Source organism: Nerophis lumbriciformis, linkage group LG05 (assembly GCF_033978685.3).
Source record: "Nerophis lumbriciformis linkage group LG05, RoL_Nlum_v2.1, whole genome shotgun sequence".
NCBI lineage: Eukaryota > Metazoa > Chordata > Actinopteri > Syngnathiformes > Syngnathidae > Nerophis > Nerophis lumbriciformis.
Window position 1 is genome coordinate 25,316,911 of NC_084552.2, and position 27,829 is coordinate 25,344,739.

Genomic DNA, 27,829 nt, shown 5'->3' on the forward strand with positions numbered 1-27,829 from the left:
TGAAAATCGTGAGATTTTCGGTAGAATATTTGTCCCGGGAGGTTTTCGGGAGAGGCGCTGAATTTCGGGAGTCTCCCGGAAAATTCGGGAGGGTTGGCAAGTATGCGTACAATTGACCACTAAATGGTAACACCCGAATAAGTTTTTCAAATTGTTTAAGTCGGGGTCCATGCTTGCTTGTAGTCATTTAAAATCACGTTTGGGAACAGTGGATGTCTGTGGACTCATGAACGCATTTTAATCGTTTTTTAAGCATTTCTGCAAAACTGACGGAAGCCAAACTAGATACCTGTCAAACACATTTCCTGTGTGGCTACGCCCACAACTTCCGGGATATGATGTCGATGGCTCCATTTCACCTAAGTACATCTATACCATTCGATATTACAAACCCATCTCCTTTAAATAACATAACCAATTTTTTTTTTTTTGGAATGTGGCGAATATTGTTACACGAGTCCGCACGAACAAGCGAAATTATTCCGTTCAGTTGTATTTACGACAGCAGTTCGACTTGCCGTAAAGCGATTCATTTGTTTGTAGTTTTATATGCCGACCGTTTGTGCGCGTAAAGTGTTGAATAAAACTACAACGCGGGAGTGTCCACCCCTTACTGCTGCTTCCTGCGTGTGAACCGGCACATGAAGTATATGTAACTCCGCTACAAACTCGTTGAAGGTTATTCATTTTCATTCCTGAATAAAACAGGTAAGAGGCTTTGTGTTGATTTATTAAAGCACGTTTCTCGCCAGAGGCTCTAAATTGTGTCAGCTAAAATGTTGACAGCTGGGTTACGTTGTGTCGTTACACGTGGTTAGCATTTTAATAACGGAATGTTTAATAGCACTAGCTAGCCAAACACTATGTAGACGTCCTTTATTCCTGTTAATCAGTCGTTAGGATACCTGCTCTCATTTAGCTGTGAAATGCTGGAAGGTGGGGGTGGAGGGGGGTCATAACTGCTAAGTGTGCACATTGTGTGACATGTTAAAGTGTGATCTGTCTTACAGTTTGCAAAAATGCCTCACATTGACAATGACATCAAGTTGGACTTCAAGGATGTGCTCCTACGTCCTAAGCGGAGCACCCTCAAATCAAGGAGTGAGGTAGTACCTTATTAGTGTTATTGTTATGAACCTTGAAGAGCATTGGTAAACACAGTGTGCTTGTCTCAGGTCGACCTGATGAGGAGCTTCACCTTTAGGAATTCCAAGGGCACATACAGAGGTATCCCAATCATTGCCGCTAACATGGACACAGTGGGCACCTTCGAAATGGCCCTCGCCTTAAACCAAGTAAGCAATGCATTACAACTTTATCATCTCAGACTTTGCTGTACACCATGGCGTTTAACCTGTTTTCACCTGTTAGTTCACCCTCTTCACTGCAGTTCATAAGCATTACTCAGTGGATGACTGGCAGGAGTTTGCAGCCAAGCATCCGGAATGCCTTGAGGTAGGTACTTCCTATGTCAACACTAAAGGCATGCTTGCCAACCCTCCCGATTTTCCCGGGAGACTTCCAAATTTCAGTGCCCCTCCCGAAAATCTCCCGGGGCAACCATTCTCCCGATTTCCACCTGGACAACAATATTGGGGGAGTGCCTTAAAGGCACTGCCTTTAGCGTCCTCTCTCACCTGAAACCTTCACCCCTTAACAGCCGCCTGCTGTCCAGGCGTCCGCTTTTTCTCCATATAAACCAGTGGTTCTTAACCTGGGTTCGATTGAACCCTAGGGGTTCGGTGAATCGGCCTCAGGGGTTCGGCGGAGGTCAAAACACACCCGACTCATCGTGTAATTACTAACTTCTCTCGATCAGCGTATTACGGATACGGCAACAGCAGAAGTCAGACTGATTTGCAGGTGTGTAATTTGTTGTGAGTTTATGCACTGTGTTGGTTTTGTTGTTTAAACAAGGTGATGTTCATGCACGGTTCATTTTGTGCACCAGTAAAAAAAACATGGTAACACTTTAGTATGGGGAAGATAGTCACCATTAATTAGTTGCTTATTAACATGCAAATTAGTAACATATTGGCTCTTAACTAGTCATTATTAAGTACTTATTAATGCCTTGTTCGGCATGGCCTTATTATAACCCTAACCCTCTAACCCTAACCCTAGCCAAATAACTCTAAATTAAGTCTTTATTACTTAGAATATGTTCCCCTAGTGTCCAAATAACTCTAAGTTAAGTTTTTGTAACTTAGAATATGTTCCCCATACTAAAGTGTTACCAAAAACATATAACTTTGTCTTGAATTTGAACATTTTTTTCACTAAAGAAGGGTTCGGTGAATGCGCACATGAAACTGGTGGGGTCCGGTACCTCCAACAAGGTTAAGAACCACTGATATAAACAGCGTGCATGCCCAGTCACATAATAATGTAGCGTTGGACGGGTTTAACAATGCTCTTTACTCGAAGATGTCAAGAAATGCTGACACGTTGTATGATCTTTTAACTTGTTTAATGATAACATTAATTTCACACACACACACACACACAAGTGAATGCAAGCATAATTGGTCAACAGCCATACATGTCACACTGACGATGGCCGTATAAACAACTTTAACACTGTTACTAATATGCGCCACACTGTCAACCCACACCAAACAAGAATGACAAACACATTTCGGGAGAACATCCGCACCGTAACACAACAGAACAAATACCCAGAACCCCTTACAGCACTAGCTCTTCCGGGACGCTACAATAACATCTACGGCTTTTGGAGCTCAGTGCACAACTGCACACACAACAAAAAAGAGACGAAGCAGAATAACGAAGAAGAGACATGGCAACGACGAGTAAGAAGAAGTAATATGCTTGCAAGTTCCAAAATGATTGGAAAAAATAATTTAATTTCATCCAGGACAGCTCGAAGGGGAAGGGGTATGCTGCATGCACCACAACACCCTCCCCCCCATCTCCCGAATTTAGAGGTCTCAAGGTTGGCAAGCATGACTAAAGGTCATGTCCACACAAACACGGAGAGTTTCAAAAACACATATTTGGGGATAAAACAATCTCCATCCACACAAGTGTAGTTTCAAAACTGTCTATGTCTACACACAAACGCATACACTTGCTGTCATGCACATTTTGTCCAATCAGAAGCCTGAAAAAAGCAGCATTAGCTGACTTGGTGGCATTACACCTCCTATTGTGTTTATTTTGATGGACTTTAGACGTACAATGACATGTACATTGTCTTTAAAACCAGCCTGCACGTACACAGAGCCCTGGGAACATTATTGAAGAGCGAATGCACGCCTGTGCTGCTGAAACCCAACACTCATAGAATTAAAACATGTTCAGCAACATGGGGATGTATTACATGTAAAGTGTACATTATTTCTAAATTCAGCACGCACTAACGAGCCAAGGAAACCACTTTGCATTTTTAAGGGAATTATAAAGCATTTAATCATCGATATAGTGATATGGTACATGTGTAATAGAATAGAATAGAAAGTACTTTATTGATCCCTTGGGGAAATTCAGCACCATAGTTCGCTCACAATAAACACTTAGGTATTTTTTACATGTGAATAATATAAATAGTCTATTACACAGCATTATTCACATGTGAATAATATACATACAGTCTATTATACAGCATTGTTCACATGTGAATAATATAGCCTATTATACAGCATTATTCACATGTGAATAATATAAATACAGTCTATTATACATTTAAGTACAGTCAAAAAGTAACATATGCATTATACAGTCTGATGGCTCTCTGCATGAAGGACTTCCTGTGTCGCGCCGTAATGAAGTGTATATTGTCTTTAACATCAGTACACACTACAAGGAGGACGCAACATTGTTTTTTTAAGTTGCTTAGTCGCTTTTTGCGCGCGAGCACGGTCGCGCCCGGTTCCATCTACAAGAATGGAAGCAAGACACTTAAGTTAACTTCATGATTTGTCATTAAATAAGGACTAAAAATATAAGATAATGTTGCACCTTTTTTATGACACAGAGCAACAAGTCTTGCTTGTCAAAGTTGTCCCATCAGGTGGAGGTTTGACAGCGATCATATCCAAAACAGCTGACTGTCATTTGCGCCAGTTACAACGCCCATTTTGATGTCTTTTTTATTAATGTTGACTGAAAAGAGCAGCATGTTTTTAGGTCCAAACATACATTAAGTCCTCTTTTAGTGTCTTTAAAGCCAGCAAGGCAGTGTTGTTGAGCTTGGAAATGACAGCGCACAACCGTGACGTCATCACAAGTCTCCGTTTGTGCCGTATACATGCATATGCTAAGCGGAGAGTTTTGGAACTCTACACTTTGGCCAGCGTTTGTAAAATTCTGTGTTTTTTAAAGACAAATGTATGCGTTTGCGTGTGGACAAGAGGCCTAAACGCAGAGATAAGTATGCGTTTATTAAGTATCTGTGTTTGTGTGGACATGGCCTAACTTTTATAAAATTCAGAATTGAAATTATGCCTCGCCATTTCCCCCAGAATGTTGCAGTCAGCACAGGCACCGGTGAGGCCGACTTTGGAAAGATGGCTGCCATTTTAGCAGCCGTGCCGCAGCTGCGCTACATCTGTGTCGACGTGGCCAACGGTTATTCTGAGCATTTTGTCCACTTTGTCAAAGAAGTCCGGGGAAAGTTCCCCTCGCACACAATAATGGTGAGCAGAAGTTTTACCGTGAGATTTTGTTGCTACTGTATTACTGTCTTTGCTTTACTTTTGGATGTCAGGCAGGAAATGTGGTGACAGGAGAGATGGTCGAGGAGCTGATCCTGGCTGGCGCCGACATCATCAAAGTGGGCATCGGACCAGGTGACTACAGCATCACGCACTTGTCTCATTCTCATCCTATGTGGCATAACTCCTGATACATACATACTCATTTGACACATTTGCATCTTCTTCAGGCTCTGTGTGCACTACCCGCAAGAAGACAGGGGTGGGGTACCCTCAACTTAGCGCAGTAATTGAGTGCGCGGATGCAGCCCATGGACTGAGTGGCCACATCATCTCTGTGAGCTTTATTTATTTGTGAATAAAGATGAATACAAATGAATAATCACTTATTCATCACATCAACCATTTCATTCACACAGGATGGAGGATGCACTTGCCCAGGAGATGTATCTAAGGCTTTTGGTGAGTTTTGATGTGTTCGATGGAAAGATTTTCTTACCAATGTGGTGTTTCACAGGTGCAGGAGCCGATTTTGTGATGCTGGGTGGCATGCTGGCCGGCCACTCGGAGAGCGGCGGCGAAACCATCGAGAAAAATGGCAAAAAGTACAAGATGTTCTACGGCATGAGCTCAGAAATAGCCATGAAGAAGCATGCGGGCGGCCTTGCTGAGTACAGGTTTGTTCATTAGCTAAATATGACATTATATATTAAAATAATATTAACAATCTGCATTTCTCTAAACTTTCACCTGTGCTTAAATGAATTTGCTTGACACTTCATGCGGTACCTCACCTAATTGTATCATTAACTCTGCTTTGCAAAGAAGGTAACTCAGTTTCTGTTGACCCTTGCATGAAGGTATTGTCGTTTTAAAAGGTCCCAACTCTATAGGTGTCCTATTATGCAAACCCGTTTCTTACCTCTTGGTACCTGTTTTTGTGTATTTGAGATCCTTGTAAGTCTATCAATCAAACCATGGAGATATTTATAAAACAATCTTGCCTTGTCCCAAACTTTCTCCAAACAAGCTGTTTGGAATTTGAGGCGATTGAGATGTAGTTTGCCTTACTTAGGTCAGCGGTTATCTCCATATATGGTAGACGTTCAGTCAATTAGCTTTGTGCGAGTCCATTACTTTTATTCAATTGTGGTCCAAAGTTGTAGGCAATAAGTTTCTAATTTTCTCTGTTCTCTTGTTCTGGGTCAGACATGCACATGCATGTCATTTCTAACAAAAAAAAGCATGTAGTTCTAATTTATATCCGTCAGTAGCGCTAAAACGTTGCTGACGGGGAAGACACACAGTAAAGGCCTAAAGGAGAGCCTGACTGACCGCGACACGGCGCATCCTGAAGAGACAGAAGCGTCTTGAAGATGGTCTGTAAAAGAAAATTTATACAAAAAATTTACCAAAGCACCACCATTATATGTTATGTAGACCACAAGAAAGAGTTTTAAATGTGAATATAAACTGTCACAAGAGTGTGACTGTCACACCCTTGTGATTTGTGTTCTTTTAACCCCACTTGTTTGGTCTTTTAGTTCCTGTCCAGTACTCTTATTTTTGTAGTTTCACTTCCCTTGTCTGCCCACTGAGTACTGGCTTCCACACCTGTCCTTGTTTGGCAACCAACACACCTGTACCCGGTGCTGTCTGGATCATTGCTATGCTTACAGTCTCATGGTTTGGGTGTTTGTTTTCCAAAATACATTTTGTGACTTGTGCCCTTTTTAGCCGCACTCGCCTTCTCGTTCTTTTCTCCACTCCTTTTGTGAGCGTTTTCTGTTTATACTAAATACAATTCTATTTACTCACCATCTGACTGAGGTCTGCTGCATCTGCGTTTTCAATTATTTCAATTATTCTTGCGGGTTTTTGCTGACATAATGGTACCAACAATTGTGACCACATGTGTACTTTTCTCACGTTTGTTGATAATAAACCATCACTAGGGTCTCGTTATTATACAAAGAATAACTAAAATTAGTATTTGTACATACCCCCAATTAGGACCTAAAAAGGACCCAACATATATATTGTTGTTGCCTGTCTATTTTTCTTCCATCTTTGGGAATTCGGTCCAAGTAAATGTATTCCTCTGGGTTTTTTCTCTCATCAGAGCATCTGAGGGCAAGACGGTGGAAGTCCCATACAAAGGTCCGGTGGACGTTACAATGCGGGACATCCTGGGCGGGGTCCGCTCCACCTGCACCTACGTGGGGGCATCCAAGCTCAAAGAGCTGAGCCGCAGGACAACCTTCATCAGGGTCACCCAGCAGCTCAACACTGTCTTCGGCAATGACGCCTGAAACACATGTTGACATCTTGGAGTCTGGAGTCTGCAACACTACTTGTCTGCATCATAATACCGTATGTGCATTGATCCAGGCGCACTGCCGTTTCCCGTGTTAGCAATATACTAGTACACTGTATATTTTCATTCCAACCTTTTAAAGTCCACTTCCCTTCTTATCATATTTTATAGAAAGCCGAAAGGTATATGCAACTGTTGCTGTTTAAAACGTTAGGATGTTACATTCGTTGCACGCCGTATTTTAGGGGCCGATATCGATTACAAAATATATGTGATTTTGATTTTGACTGTTAATGTTACATTGCACTTTGACCTATACCAAACTTTGATAGTGAAAACTTTATTTTATCTAGGTTTACTTTCAGGTCAATGTTGCTTTTAAAAATAAGTTATGTCTGTAAATTTAACCTCATCACTAATTGGATGTGCTACTGTCTTGTTTTATTTTTTGTTGCCCGTGTTTTTAAATAATGCCACAATGTAGAATAATGTTTTTAAAAATTGTATAATACACAGCCTGTCTTAAACAATACAACATTCCTCATGTACTTGTATGTAATTCTGTTTTTTCTCCAGTAAAACCCACTTTTAAGATTCCAGAGCTTAATGTGACCACTGGATAAAGACACACTAAAGAAATGTGATTTCATTTCCACATAAACAACCGGAACTGTTTTGCTTGCGCAAGCATATTATCAATACCTCATCTCAAGAAATAGCTAATTTCGATGGTCGATAGACTCCAGTCCATGTTTTGGCTACCTTTACGTCCTGAGTACATCTGCAGGAACCGCAGTGCGTCGCTCTCGCTCTGAGGTCTTCATGTTGTGCAGGTGGTGCTGGTCTTCAATTGCATACAAAACGCACACACATGTCAAAAGACACCCCAGCAGTAACACTGTATTCCAGATGTTTTCCATGTTGAGGATATTTGGCGATGCCATCGACTCCGTCACAGATTAGTCTGCTGCAAAAGGACATACATGCTCTTGCAGATGGTCAGACATGTTTCCACAAACGTTTCGGTGAGTAAACTTCAAGATAAAGTTTCATTTTCTGTTGCAAAAGAACAGAACTAACACATGTGAAGACAAAATGGACATGTAGCAAAGATCATTTTGCCAGTTGAGGCAACAAAATTACAAAATTATGAACATTTAGTACAGTAATAGTAATCTTTTGAAAAGGTCAACCTGTTCAGATTTATTTTTTGTACATTTTATAGTATCTAATTAATTAATCCACTTATTCTAACATTTTCCATTTATTATTGACAATAACAAAAGGTTATTGACAGAAATGACACTTGTTTTTTTTCCCATTTTTTACGAGTTGAACTAAAAGATCTAGAACTTTTTCTATAAACACAAAAGACCTATTCCCTCAAATATTGTTCAAAAATCTGTCTAAATCTATGTTAGTAAGCATTTCTTATTTGCCAAAATATTCCATTCCACCTTAGAGGTGTGGCATATCAAAACGCTGATTAAACAGCATGATTATTGCACAGGTGGGCCTTAGTCTGCCCACAATAAAAAGCTACTCTGAAATGTGAAGTTTTATCACACAGCACAATGCCACAGATGTCCTAAGTTTTGAGGGAGCTGCAGTCGGCATGCTGACTGCAGGAATGTCCACCATAGCTGTTGCCCGTGAATTCAATATTCATTTTTCTACCATAAGCCGTCTCCAAAGGCATTTCAGAGAATTTGGCAGTACATCCTACCAACCTCACAACCGCAGACCATGTGATACCACCCCAGCCCAGGACCTCCACATCCAGCAGGTGCACCTTCATGATCGTCTGAGACCAGCTGCTGCAACAATTGGTTTGCATAACAAAATAATTTCTGCACAAAATCTGAGAAACAGTCTGTGACGCTAATCTGCATGCTCGTCGTCCTTATCGGGGTCTTGCATGGCCAGCATACTCACCGAATATGTCACCCATTGAGCTTGTTTGGGATACTGTGGATCGGCGTATACGACAGCATGTTCCAGATCCAGCCAATAGCCAGCAACTTCACACAGCCATTAAAGAGGAGTGGACCAACATTCCACAATCAACAACCTTATCAACTCTATGCGAAGAAGATGTGTTGCACTGTGTGAGGCAAATGGTGGTCACCCCAGATACTGACTGCTTTTCTGACCCCACCAGATCCCCAATAAAGCAAAACTTCAGATTTCAAAGTGTCCTTTTATTGTGGGCAGCTTAAGGCACACCTGTGCAATAATCATGCTGTTTAATCAGCATCTTGATATGCCACACCGGTGAGGTGGGATGGATTTTCTTGGCAAAGAGGAAATGCTCACTAACACAGATTTTGTGAACAAACCCAACAGTCCGGTTGCGACCGATTGAATGCCCTGAGATTCAATGACCTGGATGAATGAGAATCACCATAGACACATAGTATACTAAAGTATATGTATCAGGCACTGTACCAAAGACCCACTCTTACCGGAAGGCAACACGCACTTTCATGAGTGTTCAGACTTTTTCTTCCCCACATGAAAAACAATGTTGGATAACGTACAGGGTAAATATTAGCTTTTTTAACCCACACAGAAGGGGCAGTGCCATGAAGATAACATTATCCTTGATCACTGTCAAAATCATTTCATTGTTTTGACATTACACACAAAAATGTACAAAATGCCCTGAAAAATGTATCTTTTGCTTGCATAATTAAAATAAATGATAGCTTGTCACTTCCAGGATGTTGTGTACTCTGCCTTGTGCGGCTGCTGCCAAAGCTCCACGCCCTCGATGATGCGGCGGATCATGGAGGCGGAGGCGATGAGCAGGTGTCCTGCGGCATTGAGGAGGCTGGAGGCCACACGGAGGGCTTCTCTGCAACGGTAAAAACCCATCACTTATCATCTTTAGTATTTAAATATACTTGAGCGGGGGTTCGAGCACAAACTCCACCTACCTAATGACTTTTTTAGGCCCCAGACACTGGAAGTCGGCGCTCACCGAGTACAGACCTTGAAAGGTGGCCTTCACGCTTAGGGAGCCAAACAAATCCCGTGGGTTCAACTTGTAAAGGTCAAATGTGACACTTGCGATGTCTTTTCCTGACTTGGGCTTGATCTTGTCTTGAGATCTGGCAACAATTGCCCCCTGAGGTGACCATTTAAGAGACTATTAGAGTGTGTATAGCATAGAGTATGTGTACCAAAGGTCACCAACAGTCAGATGAGACATCTCAATGATGTTCTAACACTAATGTGTCCAAAGATTCCGTTTGAGCACCAAACGTAAGAAAAATTTATAATTTGTAGCATTTTGGGACAGCGTGGCTCAGAGGATGGAGAGGCCGTGCCAGCAACTTGAGAGTTCCAAATTTGATTCCAGCGTGAAACAAAGGTCACCTAATGGGTTTCGATATTTAGCAATCACTATTTCTTCAGACACCTCTTAACTGTACAAAGCGAATTATGGAAAATTAATTGATCAAATTAAAAAAGATCAGCAAAAAGATGGGAGATATTGACACTCTCCTTTTTTGGGAGGATTGAAACCATCAAATAAATACTCTCCCAAGACTGTTATATCTCTTTATGTCCCTCCCAATTTGGATCCCAGCAACAAACTAAGAACATGTTATTATTACTGTTATTTGGCAACAAAAAAGGCCAGAGTTAAATTTACACAATTGACAAGTAAGAAAAAGCTTGTCGGGGGCTTGGTTCACCAGACTTGAATCTTTACTATTGGGCAGTGGAATGGACAAAACAGAATAAAGAAACAACATGGTTGACTATAGAACAAAGTTCATTCCCTGAATTTTCACTGCAACCTTTAACGTTTTGCTCAAAAAAGATATGGACGAAATATACAATTTAAAATACCTGGATAAAGTGCACCCAAAATGTTGTCAGTAATATTAGAAAAACAAATTAGTCAATCAGTCGCTACCAAAGCTACAAAAATCTCTTGACATTATTGACTTTTTACCAGGGCAGTGAGATACTAGGTTCCGGGAATGGGTTAGTAAGGACTACAGGCTCATAGATGATCTGTTTGAAGGGGGAATTCTAAAATAATTTAATCAAATCCAGGAGAAACGTGGTTTAATTTCAGTTGACCTTTTTAGGTATTTGCAGCTCAGAAGCTATTTAATGTCACATAAAGAATGGCCTCCCTTGGAATGTGTTTTCATAAGAGTCTCAAAAGAAAGAAAATGTGAAAAGACAGTGTCATATTGATATAAGTATTTGCAGTCAATTTCATCAGGGAGTGCTCTTGGTATGAGGGAAAAGTGCACTGCAAAAACTGAAATCTAAGTAAGATTAAATACCACAAATAAGGGTGATATTTGCTTATTTTCTGTCTGATAAGATAATTCTTCTTACTAAGCAGATTTTATGTTAGTGTTTTACTTGTTTTAAGTGTTTTGGTCCTAAATGATCTCAGTAAGAAATTCCAGCTTGTTGCTGAGATTTTATGACCTATATTGAGTAAAACATGCTTGAAACCATAATATCAACTGATGAAAAGCTGTGTCATCGACACTCACTAGTATAAAACTGCTTTTTCAAAATAATAATTTCTTATTTCAAGCATGAAATAAAAAATCATGACTTTGACACAATTGTGTCTCATAATTAAAACAGATGACAGCCAAATGGACTTTGCTGTTTTATTTTCAATGAAACAATAGAACATACGTACTCATAGTAGTATAGTTGGCACGGTACAGTAAACTGACAGTTAATATTTAAACATTTAACATGTGACATTTCAAACAATTTTATACAGAAATAGTTCATGCACATTCAGATAAATTCTTCAAAATTACAATTTAAAAAAAATTGGAGCGCATATAATTATGTCAAGATAATGGCACTAGCATTTACTTAATTTAAGAATACTTTTCAGCATATTGAGAAAAAAGGTCTCATGTTTGTTTTTTCAACCAAGAGAAGTGCACTTGTTATTAGTGAGAATATACTTATTTCAAGGTATTTTTGGGTTAATTGAGGCTATCCATCCATCCATTTTCTACCACTTATTCCCTTTGGGGTCACGGGGGGCGCTGGAGCCTATCTCAGCTACAATCGGGCGGAAGGCGGTGTACACCCTGGACAAGTCGCCACCTCATCGCAGTCATTGAGGCTAGCTAATTTTATTTGTTTTGGAAAGTCTTGACAAGCCACATTTTCTTGTTCTATTGGCAGATAATTTTGCTTAGTTCAAGTAAAATGCCCCTAACTTTTGTAATTTTTTTTCTTGTTTTTGAACACTGACTTTTTGCAGTGTGGGAACTGGAAGCGAATGTTGTGATTGGAGAACTGGAACAGTGGCACATTTGTGAAAGTGGTCATAAACTGACCAGCAGTCAAATATGGAAGGAATTTAGTTAGAAGGTGAATGTGAGAAATTTTAAAACACAGTTTTTAATTTAAAAATTTGATAGGACCATAACTAATTTGTGCTGGAGGCCAAAACTCAAAACATTTTGGGAGGGAATTAGGGTGGAACTCTCTAAGATTCTCCACAAACATATTGACTTGGACCCTTTGTGTTTGGAGCACTCCCTGAGGATTGTATTTTTAAGGCTCCTTGTGCTGGTTGCAAAAATGGTAAGAGCAACTTGGTATAAACCACTTCTTCCTCCAGTAGGTCAGCGGAAGCAGAGAATTTTTAAGTTGTATACAAAGGAGAAAATAACGGCACAATTGAATCTTACTACTAATGTGTTTAAAAGAAGATGGAAGCTGTTGATAACCTTACTGGATTTGACGCTTAAGTGGGCTTGGCCACTATGTGTACACATTGGAATGTATGTCTGCAGATATAGATATTGTTCAACTAAACTATATATCAATCTGATGCCAAACTGTGAGACTTTAAATATAAATAAAAACTAAAGAAATTGCATCAAAAATAATAAATAAATGATAAATGGGTTGTACTTGTATAGCGCTTTTCTACCTTCAAGGTACTCAAAGCGCTTTGACACTACTTCCACATTTACCCATTCACACGCACATTCACACACTGATGGAGGGAGCTGCCATGCAAGGCGCTAACCAGCACCCATCAGGAGCAAAGGGTGAAGTGTCTTGCTCAGGACACAACGGACATGACGAGGTTGGTACTAGGTGGGGATTGAACCAGGGACCCTTGGGTTGCGCACGGCCACTCTCCCACTGCGCCACGCCAAAAAAACATCCGCCGTTCACCGCTGCATGGATCATGGCACCCACACACACTGATGTGCGCTCTATTGCAGAGGCTGTGCGGAAACTATGTCCACATATTTAAAATTCCGGTTGTTATCAATTTTTATTAGTAACACTTATCAAATGATTAATCGAAGCAACAGAATACACGTAAAATCTTTTTTCTAATCAATTTAATCGATTAATTGTCGCAGCCCTCGCGTGTATGTAAAACGTGGAAAGACACATCTTGTTGGAGACAGCTGTGGACAAACGCGGCTCATTATCATTATTTAGGGCTTACTGTAAACATTTTTATATTGTCTAAATTCCAGCGTCAAGGCTAAATTCATGGACAACATCCTTCCAATACATTATCGTGACATCTTGCTGTAAATTGTTGATATACTAGAATATGGGACCTTTTAAGTTAAGCTTCAATGTAAGCCATACATGTTTATTTAGTTAAAAGAAAAAGAAGATCCTACCATTTGGGGTCGCCATATATGTCCAGGCTCCAGGGCCATGATCATGTAGTTGTCTGGCAGAGTCACGAGGAAATCATCGGAGTCTACCTCCGTTCCATCGTCCTCACAAACTAGAGACACAAGCGAGAGGAGCAACGCCTGGCATACCTGCAAGCACACGTCCCAAGAAAAACGACAACAGGGCATGTCAGAAGATGACAGGATATATAAGCAACAACATTGTGGGTTTAGAAAGTAGTTTCCAAACGTTTCTCACTCTCTCTTTTAGCTCTTCCAGAGTCCCGGCCGTGATGCCCTTCTTGATCTCCCTGTTGTGACTGCAAACCCTGAACGGTCGCTGCGGTGGAGACCACACTCGCTTGGTTACTGACCTGAAAACAGACAAAACAGATCATAAGTGTGTGCCTGCGATTTTTGGGCACCTCATGATTTGATTTAGATTCTTGGGGGGACGATTCGACTCAGTGTCAGTTCTAGATTCCAATTGATTTTTACAATAAATCATTTGGTAAAAAAATTATGGTAGAACCTTATCATAACAGGTTACAAATAGTCCTTTTGGCTGCTAACATATGGCGTATATGTGCGCGAGTAAGCGCGGAAACTGCCGAAAAAACGTCTGTCCAAAAAGTGATTCTTAATTATTATTTTTTTCCCCCAATCAATTCTTGAAAATTATGAATACATTTAGAATTGGAATGAATAGGAATCGAGATTCGGATGTGGATTGTTTTTTTGAGCACCCCTTATATATAGTAGAGGTTTCTGTGGTTTATCCGTTATACAGTGCTCAATACCGGGGTAGAGCGTAATATACGTTAGGTCAGGAAAAAACACAGAGGCCATATCATCCCTACAAGCCTGTTTTGCAGGTTTCCCTTTTTTATTCTAGAATAAAAAATCCACTGACAAGCAGGGAAACCTGACCTAACGTATGTGTGGTGCATTGTTTGGTGCACTGTCTATGTTAACACGGTTCATTTGGTTCGGGAATGGGTTTCAGTTTGCTTGCATGTAAACTCTGTTGCAGTGCGTCTCACTTGAGCTCAAATGTAAACACTACAGTAACCAAAGACACAGAAGAATGTCACAATGACAGCAAAAAAATCATGTAAAAAAATAACAAATATGTACGGTACGTGAAAATTCATTGCAATTTGGGTTTTCCTTTGTCTGTGTGACAACTCTTTAAAAATAACATTGTTGAAGCTTTAGTTTACCGTATTTTTCGGAGTATAAGTCGCACCTGCCGAAAATGCATAATAAAGAAGGAAAAAAACATATATAAATCGCATCGGAGCCCGGCCAAACTATGAAAAAAAACTGCGACTTATAGTCCGAAAAATACGGTAGTTTAGGTTTTATAGTTCTGGCTAGTTGAGTTACATCATGTAATAATGTATGTCCAAAACGCTGTCCAATCTAGTCCCGACTTTAGGCGTGTGAGCTTCACTCTACAACCTTTGGTCCTATGACAAAAAACACTATTGAACGCAAAGCGTAAAACATCAAAGTGTCTTTTTGGAAATTGAACCACAAGTGTGGACGCTCCCTATTTGGTAACATGAGCGAGGTAGCTCAGAGAAAGGCAATATTAACACTTACTTTATAAACGACGACGTTGTGTCCATTCTGGTCAATCTCTGGGTGTTTCGGTGTGCCAGCAATATCAGTGACGCTTGGCTTTTATCGCGTTGCTGGACTTTGCTCCAAAAATGATGACAATCTAGAAAGGGGACAGCCAAGGCAAAGTCCATCAATTTTGTGTATAGGTGTTATTATTATTTCTTTGTGTAGCTAAACATAATAAACACTGAGACTTTACTACGGTCAGATGGTAACAAAGCATAAAAAGGAAACACATTTGAAAGCAAAATACCAAAACATAGTATATCATAGCCAACAATTAAGGCAAAAAATAAAAGAAAATCATCATAATGACAGATAGATTACAACAATGTGACCAAACAGGTGTAATTTTACATTACTGATCACAATCAATTTGGATCATAATTTTTTTTTTTGCACATTACCATCCTCAGAAGTATGCATTTTATCTTTATTGATTTATTTTGTCAGAGTTAGGAAATTTGGACAAAAAACCTAAATGAGCTTTTCTGCTTTTTTCCCCCCAACTGTAAAAAAAAAAAGCTAGCCCAAAATCTTCTATATAACAGCACTCTGGTGTTTTTAGGTACTCTTTCAAAATGTTTTAACTGAACTCACGGCTGAGTCTGCTGTCATAACCGGGCCGCGTTTACACTTGTTCAAATTCAGCATGTCCCAAAAGAAGCATAGCCTATTAACTAATAACTCTTCTGTGTCTATATTCTCAGTATTAAAAACAAAAGTTGTCGATTTGTGAATTTAAACGCAATTGGTGAGTTGAATTATTTCTAATTGTGCAGATACGCATTGCAAGAGTGTTTAGATGTTTGGTGCCGTATGTCATGTCAGTGCACTGTTTACGACCAACGATGGCGTAAATATGCGTCATATCCGGGACCGCTTGGGTGCGCTTGTTTAAGATGCTGTATTTCCCGGGTGGGCGGGGCTTTTGGGATATGACTCCAAACTTGTTAAGCGCCTTCCAACTGGCAGCTGCCGTGCTTAATTTTGAGCATCCACCTTTAATGCTGGTAAAGGCGGCAGAACGAGAAGCGGAACTTATCTATGTAGCTCGATGGCGGAGGCGGCAGTGTTGTGACGTTATTGCAGCAAAAAGTAACAACCTTAGGCGTCGTCTGTGTTCACAAACTCATCTCACTTGCAGAAGTTGCCCCATGCAACCATCAACCTCGCGGTTTTCTTCTCGTCAATAAGTAACTTGGGTAGCTGCTAAGCTAACGGTGTTTGTATTTTTAGAATGGCGTCAACCAAACCTAAGCATACTGGTGAGTATTTTGGTTTTGTTTTCTTTGTATTGCGCCAATTTGCTCATACTACAGGATTAAAAAGTAAGCCTCTTAAAAACGCCCGTAGCAAATATCACAATTTTTTGTTTCACTTTTAACGAATCGATCGTTCACAACAAAGTATATTTACATACTAACAATACTTTTGTAACAAAATAAAAGTTAAACAAACTAACGTAAAACATTTTACAGACACAATTATTGTAAAAATCAGTAGCAAGGTACATCTGAAAACCATAAAGTGATATGACTATTAGAGAAAACGTACCGCCCTCTCGTGGACAAATATCAGACCTGACCGTGCACAGTACCGTCACAATTATTAGGCACCTTTTAAGTAATCAAATAAAACCCATTTATTTTCAATTAAATGAGTCAATCACTGGTAACCCAAAGTGTTCATAGCTTAAAGTTAAAGTTCCAATGATTGTGTCACACACACTAGGTGTGGTGAAATTTGTCCTCTGCATTTGACCCATCCCCTTGTTCACCCGCTGGGAGGTGAGGGGAGCAGTGAGCAGCAGCGTGCGCCACGCTCTAGAATTGACAATCATGAAAGTGTTCATTGCTTGTGTGTGACCACTAGAACAACACCTGCATTAAGCCAAACTAACACTTTTTTTTTTACTTGCTTAGAACTAGAAAAACCTTAGCTTTTCTGATTCAAAATAGTGGGGCAGATGAATGAAACTATCATTAATTTCTGGAAACAGGCACCAACATTGGCCCAAATACTGTTTGGGAAGTGATTATTGCTGCCTGATCTGTCTGGCAGTTTTTTTCCCAAAATATAGGTTTTTGATAGGACAGCACGATTTTAAGACCTAATTATTCTGCCAAAAATTGCGAGTTGTTTTGCGATTTTTAGATGTTATACTTTTAAATTCTCAGAAATGGCAGTGTATCCCTTATTAAGATGAGCAGCTTCAATTTGAGGTGCACACTTTTTGGCATATCACTTCTTACTCAGTGGCCTAGTGGTTAGTGTCGGTGGGTTGTGAGTTCAAACCCCGGCCGAGTCATACCAGAGACTATAAAAAGGGGACCCATTACCTCCCTGATTGGCACTCAGCATCAAGGGTTGGAATTGGGGGTTAAATCACCAAAAAGGATTCCCGGGCGCGGCCACCGCTGCTACTCACTCTCCCCTCACCTCCCAGGGGGTGATCAAGGGTGATGGGTCAAATGCAGAGAATGATTTCGCCACACCTAGTGTGTGTGTGACGATCATTGGTACTTTAACTTTAACTATAAAGCAAGTCCCTTTCGATGAAGTGGTCAAATGATGCAAAGTCTGCATCTTGGGGTCACTTAAATAAGATTAATTGGTAAATTATTACTCACATGTAGCTCAAACCAAATAAAATGCTCAGTTATTTTTAAAATCAAACTGACATGGGGTGTAATGATTTTGACAATGCTTTTTTTCACCTAATCTTTCAAAAATATATCTTGAAAATGTGCCAAAATGAAGACATGTCATTGATTTTTCTATGAATAATTCTAGGGATATTGCACACATTTGCCGGTATTTTGAGAAACATTCAAAAAGTCCTAGGGGTTATTCATTTTGATCCTAATTGTTTGTTAGCATTAGTTCCAGTTGCATAACACTGCCATTCTCTCTGTAAATACCAATATTCACTCACAACAAAACAAGTAAAACATTTCTTAAGGGTAAAATGCTTTTTATGTTGGTTCCATCAGTGTTTAAATGCAAAGTTTTAGACGTTTTATTTTTACCCCCCCCCCCCAAAAAAAAATCACAAAATTATTTAATGCTTTGTAATATCTCCCTGGCAGATGTCAGTCTCCCCTTTGCTGCCCTGAAGCTCCTGGCTCCGCCTGTGCGTCTGGTGTCCGCAGCCCTCTGGAAGGTGATGAAGCAGAGGGATGTAAAGCGCTACGGAGTCGTGGAAGAATTTGTGACGTCGGCGTGCGAGACTGTGCCAGGTCTGCTCACCTTGAGACATCAGGGCAAGCTCGCACTAGGGTTTAGAGGTCGAGTGAGTATTGTGCAACAATACTGTCACGTTGGTCAGACCTACCGAGTTCATCCTCCTTTCCTCTCTTTCCAGCTAATCTTGGAGCTTTGCTCGACACAACCTGATGCAAATATCATCAGGACCCACCTGAAGAGGATCCGAATTCCTTCTAGCGCTTCAACATCGTCAGCTCCTACTTTGGTAAATACCTAATGAAGTAGCCGGGAAGACATCTCACACATTTCTGCAAATATCTTTTCATATTATTTGATAGGGACAACATCGAATAAATCACACTTTGATCTAATGTAAAGTATTCAGTGTAAAGCTTGTATAACAGTGTACCTCTCCCTCAAAATAACTCACAGCCGTTATTGTCTAACCCGCTGACGATTCCAGTAAATACAGTGGTACCTCAACTTAGGAGCTCACTTGGTTGACAGAGCTTGTAACTCAAAACACTCATATCCCAATTTAGCGCCGCCCGCAGAAATGAATTGATATCCATTTAATCGGTGCTTGGCCCACCTAAAACACCAACATGTTAACATATTTAGTTTTTAAAAGGCAAGTTAGCCTTTTAAAAACAGAAACAAACGTTTGGATAAGAAATATTGTATGAAAATCAATACAATAGAATGTACTACAATCTTACGGTACTTAGACAAACTTTATTGATCCGCATAGGAAATTGTTCCACACAGTAGCTCAGTTACAAAGGATGGAAAGCATAATCCAGGTATTAAGTAGACTAAAAATGTACCGGAGTAGCAATATAAAATGTAACATAAGTAATATTTACATATTATATATACTGATATATTATATTATATTTTTATATAATATATATACTAGGGATGTCCCGATCCGATATTTGCATCGGATCGGCTGCCGATATTTGCCAAAAATTGCGTATCGGCAAGGCATGGGAAAATGCCGATCCAGATCCAGTTTTAAAAAAAACTCCGGTCCGTGTTTTCCAACGCACCTATTTAAATAATACGTTCCACTTTTCTGCTGCTCCGTAATTTCCGTTCCGCATTTTCCAGCACACCTTCAACACATCCACAATTCTCACGCAGTTGCTTTTAGATGCTGGCATTACACGACAGGCTCTTCTCACTCTTTTCTGTGTCTCCCTCTCACAGACAGCGAGCGCACCTTCTTACACACGTCACATACTGTCACGTCATACGTCACATACTGTCACGTCATACGTCACATACTGTCACGTCATACGTCACATACTGTCACGTCATACGTCACATACGTATACGTCCTCTCCCAGCTGTGATGCTAGCGCAGCCGCTAAGGTGCGCGCCTGCTCAAACGTCCTCTGCGCACGGCAAATCTATGCCACGCACAAAATCAAATAAAAAAATAAGCGCATAACAATTTTCGACACACGGACACGACAGAGACAACAGTTTTCGTCATCATTGTTCAAATATTGTGACGTCTGTCGAGACGCTTATCTCCATTCGGTGCCACACGTCCAGACTCCACACCATCAAAATGGCAAAAATTTCCAGATCAACACCGTATGAAAAAATTAGTGATTTTTTTAGTTGTGATTTCCTTCTCTGCATGAAAGTTTAAAAGTAGCATATATTAATGCAGTATGAAGAAGAATGTTTTAATGTAGACATGCAAGCCTTGAAAGAACATTTTGAAAATCAAGACTACATTTCCTGCAAATGGGTGCATTTCTACCCTATATTTTAACTTTAGATTTATTCTCATATCAAACTCTTTTGGCTGTCTTTTTGACACTTACATCCGGCGCCCCCCTCCACACCCTGGATTATAAATAATGTAAATAATTCAATGTGATTATCTTGTGTGATGACTGTATTATGATGATAGTATATATCTGATAGTATATATCTGTATCATGAATCAATTTAAGTGGACCCCGTCTTAAACAAGTTGAAAAACTTATTCGGGTGTTACCATTTAGTGGTCAATTGTACGGAATATGTACTTCACTGTGCAACCTACTAATAAAAGTCTCAATCAATCAATCAAAACACATAGAATCATCATACTGCTGTGATTATATGCATCAAGTGTTCATTCAAGGCTAAGGCAAAATATCGAGATATATATTGTGTATCGCAATATGGCTTTAAAATATCGCAATATTAAAAAAAGGCCATATCGCCCAGCCCTAGTTCAATGATGCCATTTCTGTTTGTCATGTATAATTTTGTATATTTTGTGTTTATCCTTGAATAAACAGGTCAGTTTCTTGTTACCAACTATTGTGTATTATTCAAACTCCCCTAATTCAGCTGGCTAGTTGTTATCAAGAGTACTAAAACCCTTTTCAACATGATTCTGACAACTAAGTAGGCTAAATAACTTTAAACTTTAATACATGCTCGGATAGGCCAGTATCGGTCAGTATCGGTATCGGTCGGTATCGGATCGGAAATGCAAAAACAATATCGGTATCGGATCGGAAGTGCAAAAACCTGGATCGGGACATCCCTAATATATACAATATATAACAAATCCCAATTACTATGTACAATATTACAGTATATGTAACAGCTGCAGCAACAACAAAAAAAGGGCAGCATAAAATAGAGAGTAGATCCAGCAGAAAATATACATTATAAACAAAGAGAGGTAGCTAACATAGAAGCAGTCAGGTAATAGACAGATATCATCTATTGCTGTATGGCGAGTCATTATACAGCTGGATGGATTGCGGAATGAAAGAGTTTTTTAATCGAACACTGTGGGAACGAAGCTGAAGGATCCACCCTGTCAGTCATCCATCCATCCGCTTGTCTCTTTTTTGGGGTCGCGGGGGGTGCTGGAGCCTATCTCAGCTGCATTCGGGCGGAAGGCGGGGTACACCATGGACAAGTCGCCACCTCATCACAGGGCCAACACAGATAGACAGACAACATTCACACTCACATTCACACTCTAGGGCAGTGGTTCTTAACCTGGGTTCGATCGAACCCTAGGGGTTTGGTGAGTCAGCCTCAGGGGTTCGGCGAAGGTCAAGACACACCCGATTCATCGTGTAAATAAAAACTTCTCCCTATCGGCGTATTATGGATACCCCTAATTTAGGGGTATCCATAATACCCCTAAATTCCCTCTAATTTTCCATCTGATTTGCAGGTGTGTAATTTGTTGTGGTTCATTTTGTGCACCAGTAAAAAAACATATAACTTTGTCTTGAATTTGGAAAAAAAAAACTTTTAATTTTCACTAAAGAAGGGTTCGGTGAATGCGCATATGAAACTGCTGGGGTTCGGTACCTCCAACAACGTTAAGAACCACTGCTCTAGGGCCAATTTTAGTCTTGCCAATCAATCTATCCCCAGGTGCATGTTTTTGGCGGTGAGAGGAAGCCGGAGTACCCGGAGGGAACCCACGCAGTCACGGTCATGTTGTAGTTTTTAGCCCTTCCATATCATGTCTACTGACAGATATAAGTTCGAAGTACCGTACGTGTTACTTTTTATTAGAAATGGCAACAGTGGGGGATTTTAGCATGCATGTGCATGTCAAGCCAGTCTGCCCCACAACAAGAGGATGGAGGAAAAAGAAGAAACTTATTGACAACTGAATTAAAAATGGCGGCGTCGCACAAAGCTCTTTGGGTAAAAAATACCACATATGCAGATATGTGCTGACATAACTAAGGCAAAATACGTCACTTAAGTCTCAAATTCCAAACAGCTCGTTTGGAAGAAGGCAAGATTGTTTAAGGATTTTCTCTGCCATGCCGGCAACGTTTGATATCAAATTGTCTGGACTTATGGCAGACCTGGGCAAATTAAGGCCCAGGGGCCACATGCGGCCCGTTAAGCTTTTCAATCTGGCCCGCCGGACATTCTCCCCGATTTTTTTTAGATCTACAAGATCGAAACTGAAACTGCCATTATGATGTGCTGTGATGTTTTCAAATTACTGTAATTTTTTAACTATACAAAGTATTTCAATGGTTGGAATCTGCGCTTTTGGTTCGATCCCCAGCTTCTACCAACCTAGTCACGTCTGTTGTGTCCTTGAGCAAGTCACCCTTGCTCCTGATGGGCCGTGGTTAGTGCCTTGCATGGCAGCTCCCGCCATCAGTGTGTGAGAACGGGTGAAGGTGGAAATAGTGTCAAAGCGCTTTGAGTACCTTGAAGGTAGAAAAGCGCTATACAAGTATAACCCATTTACCATTTTGCATGATGTAATAGTTACTATGGTAATCTAAGTCACAGCAGCTCAGACGAGGCACCAAGCGGTTTGGGTGGGGAGCGTTTCCACAGAGTGTTTCCAGAGCGGCCAGCCTGAAATGCGGGTGTCAGGGACAGACGCGGAAGGAGATTTTTACAACAAATTTCTAAAGCTTAGTGATATATCAGATAGTAGGTGTTTTTTTTTTGTTTTTTTTTTACCCTTTGCGTTTATATTTTGCTGTATCTGTTGCATTTTTGTTGCGTTCGCTTGATTGTAAAATATGTCGATCGAGAGGGGGTTTGATGTTCATATGTTGTCAATATTCAGTGTTTTATCGTTCATAGTTGATATTGTAAATCACACATTCTTTATTTTCATGTACATTCTGGGTGTCTCATTCAGTAAAAAAAATAACATTCTGTTTTTAAGGCGGTCTGTCATAACGTTTTGAGCATTCAATCAGACATTATTGTGAGGTTTTGTATTAGTGTTCCTAAAAATAGATATACCGGCCCCCAGACAACTTTTTTTTTTCTCCAAATTTAACTTATGGGGATCCTAAATACACAAAAACAGGTAACAACAGGTAGGAACTGTTAATTTTGCATAATAAGATTGCTTTATAGCATAACAAAAAGCTGAGTGACAACTCATATATCAAAATACTCGTAGGTTTAGGTAGAACTATACATCTTTAAGTGAAAATGTCCAAATTGGTCACAAAGTCTCATTATTTTCTGTGGTCACAGTACTGTAATACAAGCTGTACATTGACTAATTTACTTTGCATCAAATGGTCATTTCTTCAGTGTTGTCCCATGTAAAAATAACACAAAATATTTTCCAAAATGTGCAAGGTTAGTTACTGTATGAGCTAGATTTGAGGCAACCAAGTAGCCATTGCTTGCTCCAATTATTTGGTTGAACTCTGACGTCTGTCTCCTTAGAGGACCGATTTAAAGATTACAAAAACGGTTGAAAGCTTCCACGAGTTGGTTGACACACTGCTGACCGATCCTGTTGCCAAAGAACAGTTCTTTACGGTGAGTCGCCTAATTGCAAATAAGCAACACTTTTTGATCCATTAACATTGAATATTTCCCCTGACAGGAGGAGTTCCCTGAGGATTATGGTCCCTTATTTGACCAGGAATTGGAGAAGCTACTGTGGGAGTTTCTCATTCGACTGGATCAACTGCTCTCTGTTCCCAACCTTGCCCAGGTAAAGAGACAGCTTTTTTTTCCCCCTGGCGTACAACTACAGTGGATGAACTTATCTGTTCTGGCCCGTAGACTGTGTCCTGGCTCAGTGAAGCCCCCGCTGTTTTGGAAGAGTGTGCCCAAGCAGCTACTCAGCCGCAACTCTTAAAGATTTTGCTTCAGCATCAAACCTGTCTTGGCCACTTGGAGGCTGCAGGTAAACAAATAACTTTACCATAAATGCTGTAATTCTAGTTAGGTTATTGTAGACCACCAAAGGAAGTTACAGGTATTTGATTATAGGCGTTAATTTGAGCATTGGTGGTATATGCACACAATATTACAAAAAGAAGCAACTTTGTGCTGTGTCTTTTGTTTTCCAACAGCATCCCTCCCTCCAAACATGGGAGACTCCATACTGACTTCCCTCTCGTTGCCTCTCTCCGGTAAAGTGCCTTCAAATCCACAAGCAAGACCAATAAATTCTTCTGGGGATGGGCCGGAAGACACACCGACGAGACGAGCTAAAGCCATTTCCTCCTCCCCTGTCATTGGGCTGATATCTATCAAAGATGTGCCAGCTTTGAACTTTTATGGTCACCAGTACTGCAGAGATGACCCAAATGAGGGGCCAAGCTTTACTTCCATTAAAGCAATTGTGCCCAAGTCCAAACGGGACAGCGTGGGAGAGGGCGATGGAAGAGCATCGAGACGAAGCAGTGGTGTGAAACGCAAGCAGGCTGACAGAGAAGAGAGTGTGTCCGATGACGTGGAAACATCCAGCTCATCCCAAGCTCTTTCCTCCTGTCACAACCGCCAGCTCAGAGTTCTCGTCCATAAACTGCCGATCTCCAAATTAGTGGGTCGAGAAGAGACGTCCATCTACTGGCACAAGCACGCGTCACCAGCACTAACTTCCTCGCTGAAAGTCTTAAGAGGCCACCACCCTCAAACTTCTCTCCCTGCTGATGTTATCAACTTGGACAATAAAGAGTAAGAAATGTTGACACATGTTGTATAGCGTTGATAAATATATTGATTTGTATGTTCCCCGTTTTCAATTTTAAATGCAATAAATGCTAGTTTTATTCAGCTTTGTGTGTCCTTGTATTAGTTTTGACGGAGCGATTTAGCCACATTCCATTGTAAATCATCCCGTATTAATTACTTTATTCTGTTATTGTCCTAACAGAAATCATCCCACTGTAGCATTTGTAGGCGCCTCCTTATCTCACCAGCAAAACACAGGTGAGATAATTACAAGCATTGCAATATGGTGTCATTCCATAAGCGTATTCAGCGGATTTCTCTTTTGCAGAGACGTTGGGCACTACTGACTATGCTGACGACTACGTTGCCGATTCTGAAGACGAAGCCACCAAGAACTTTAAAGTGAGGGTAGGTAAGACGGACGATGTCCATAATACGCATTTCTGCTCTTGTTTTAACATTTTATCTCCCCCAGTTGTTCACGAAACGCTACTGCAAAACCAAGCACGGCACATATGTTCCCACTCTGAGGGAATTCTGGAAACCGGTCATGGCACAGCGGAACCTCTCCATGCATTTTCACAGCAAACGGAGACGGTAAAAAATGACCTTTTTTTTAAATTATTAAAGCAGTACAATTTTAACCAACACTTATCACATGTATGTTTTTACCTTTTACATTTGAACGAGTTAGTGCCTGTATTCCCATTCTGAAAACGGCAGTTTGAACTCAATAGAACGCTCCATACTCGCCGTAGTTGCTTTTGCCACACATTGACGTGCATCAAAACATTAAAACAAATGTATTCCTCCTCCATTTCAGTGTGCATTTCTTTCTTGTGTATCTCACATTAACTGAAAATTGTAACGCTTCTGAAATTGTGCTCCACATCAGATATTTTGCCGACTGACCCTTGCACAGCAGATCAGACACACACAATTTGCATTTGTGAAACAACAAACTCTTGTCTTACACTCATCATGAAAATAATTGTATGCCTCTTGCTGATATGTGTACACAGCGATCAACTCAATGAGTCTTAAGGGGTTTAGTGAATCTTTGACTATATCAAGCCTGTTATGTTTAACCATATAAAAGTATCGAGGTCTTTAATTGGGTATTCACTACCATAAAGTGATTGTTAAGGAGGTTACAGTAACTTTTGTTACAAGATAATATTCTGCTGTTGTTTCACAATTGATTTGAATACAAAAGCTGCAAAACTATTTCTTATTTATCCCAACTCACTGATATTTTCAACACTTGTAATTTTCAGCATATGAAATGTGACTTGAAATTAACTTAATTGGTTCATTAATAAAACACACTCATATGCATGTTTTAGTACACACACACACACACACACACGGTCACTTAAAGTGGCCAACAGAAGAGGACATATAATTATGAGTCAAAACTTTTTATTTTGCATGGTCAGTCAATAATCCTACATAACTTTTTCCTTGTTGATTGTTGCAATCCTTTGGTTTGAATTTTGAGCTTTACTTTTTTTGTTCACTAGGTGATTGCTTGAAATGTGCATATGATTTTGATAACAAACTAAATGGAACATTTAACCAACATGATAAACCAGTATACATATAACCAACGCTAAAGCTCCATTTTGGGGGGAACCTCCAGAACTCTCATATAGACACATACACATAGTGACAGGTTTTCACCGCCGTGCAGTGCAGGCATTGCGACATACCTGCATAACATACACTTCACATACATGTTGCCTTTTACATCCATGACATTCAGGTAACGCATTTGCTAGTGAGTTGGAACGCTTGCCTGTTTTGGTGCATCGGTCTGACTTAGCGATGCAACATTTCCGAACAAATCTTTTTGAACTAGGGATGTCCGATAAAGGCTTTTTGCCGATATCCGATATTCCGATATTGTCCAACTCTTAATTACCGATATCAACCGATACCGCTATATATACAGTCGTGGAATTAACACATTATTATGCCTAATTTGGACAACCAGGTATGGTGAAGATAAGGTCCTTTAAAAAAATAATAATAATAATACAATAAAATAAGATAAATACATTTGAAAAAAATTCTTGAATAAAAAAGACAGTAAAACAATATGAAAACAGTTACATAGAAACTAGTAATTAATGAAAATGAGTAAAATTAACTGTTAAAGGTTAGTACTATTAGTGGACCAGCAGCACGCACAATCATGTGTGCTTACGGACTGTATCCCTTGCAGACTGTATTGATATATATTGATATATAATGTAGGAACCAGAATATTAATAACAGAAAGAAACAACCCTTTTGTGTAAATGGGCGATGGAGGTTTTTAGGGTTGGTGTACTAATTGTAAGTGTATCTTGTGTTTATGTTGATTTAATTAAAAAGACTAAAAATAAAAAATTAAAACCGATACCGATAATTTAAAAAACGATACCGATCATTTCCGATATTACATTTTAAAGCATTTATCGGCTGTATTATCGGACATCTCTATTTTGAACAGCTATTTAATCGTCGGACTGTCTGCCCCGCAGGATGAATTTTGAGGACCAGTAATAGACAATTTAGAGTGAAAAGCAAATTTTATTTTCACTCGCGTACAAAACATTCTAACTTGGATTGTTTCCCTGGCTTCGAGACTCTCCCGAAGGACAGTGTGGCGAAAGACACAACAAACTCCCTTCTTGTCTCTCATGGACACACGCCTGTTGTTGTTGACTTTGGACTGACTAGGGACTGCACGACACCTAGGCCGCGGAACAGAGACACGCGGCAGGCTTACACACATACACATGCATCCACAAAAAATATACGCCACACACACATACCCCCCCATCCAACGGTCTTGACGCAAATCCCGTAGGGGTGATGGACGGCTGGGCAGCGCCTGAAGA

At 40.1% G+C, this 27,829-nt stretch overlaps 3 protein-coding genes across 3 annotated transcripts; 2 read left to right on the top strand and 1 right to left on the bottom strand.

Moving 5' to 3' along the window:
• The first annotated feature begins 438 nt into the window (after window positions 1–438).
• On the top strand, window positions 439–7,585 carry gmpr2 (guanosine monophosphate reductase 2). Its single transcript, XM_061960997.2, has 10 exons — window positions 439–708; window positions 1,011–1,106; window positions 1,176–1,295; window positions 1,372–1,455; window positions 4,485–4,658; window positions 4,730–4,811; window positions 4,907–5,013; window positions 5,096–5,138; window positions 5,194–5,353; window positions 6,799–7,585. Exons 2-10 carry the CDS (start codon window positions 1,020–1,022, stop codon window positions 6,986–6,988), a joined length of 1,047 nt encoding a protein of 348 aa, XP_061816981.1. The 5' UTR covers window positions 439–708; window positions 1,011–1,019; the 3' UTR covers window positions 6,989–7,585.
• Window positions 7,586–9,173: 1,588 nt separating this feature from the next.
• Window positions 9,174–16,121, bottom strand: cideb (cell death inducing DFFA like effector b). The gene is made up of 6 exons (XM_061960998.1): window positions 15,885–16,121; window positions 15,264–15,384; window positions 13,915–14,029; window positions 13,659–13,805; window positions 9,933–10,123; window positions 9,174–9,850 (listed from the first exon to the last, which is right to left on the bottom strand). The coding sequence occupies exons 2-6, from the start codon at window positions 15,287–15,289 to the stop codon at window positions 9,706–9,708; spliced, it is 624 nt and encodes a 207-aa protein (XP_061816982.1). The 5' UTR covers window positions 15,290–15,384; window positions 15,885–16,121; the 3' UTR covers window positions 9,174–9,705.
• A 105-nt stretch (window positions 16,122–16,226) lies between these two features.
• On the top strand, window positions 16,227–25,752 carry tinf2 (TERF1 (TRF1)-interacting nuclear factor 2). The gene is made up of 10 exons (XM_061960996.1): window positions 16,227–16,552; window positions 18,377–18,579; window positions 18,652–18,759; window positions 23,700–23,795; window positions 23,863–23,973; window positions 24,045–24,168; window positions 24,338–24,944; window positions 25,144–25,199; window positions 25,270–25,349; window positions 25,417–25,752. Exons 1-10 carry the CDS (start codon window positions 16,525–16,527, stop codon window positions 25,540–25,542), a joined length of 1,539 nt encoding a protein of 512 aa, XP_061816980.1. The 5' UTR covers window positions 16,227–16,524; the 3' UTR covers window positions 25,543–25,752.
• The last annotated feature ends 2,077 nt before the right edge of the window (window positions 25,753–27,829 follow it).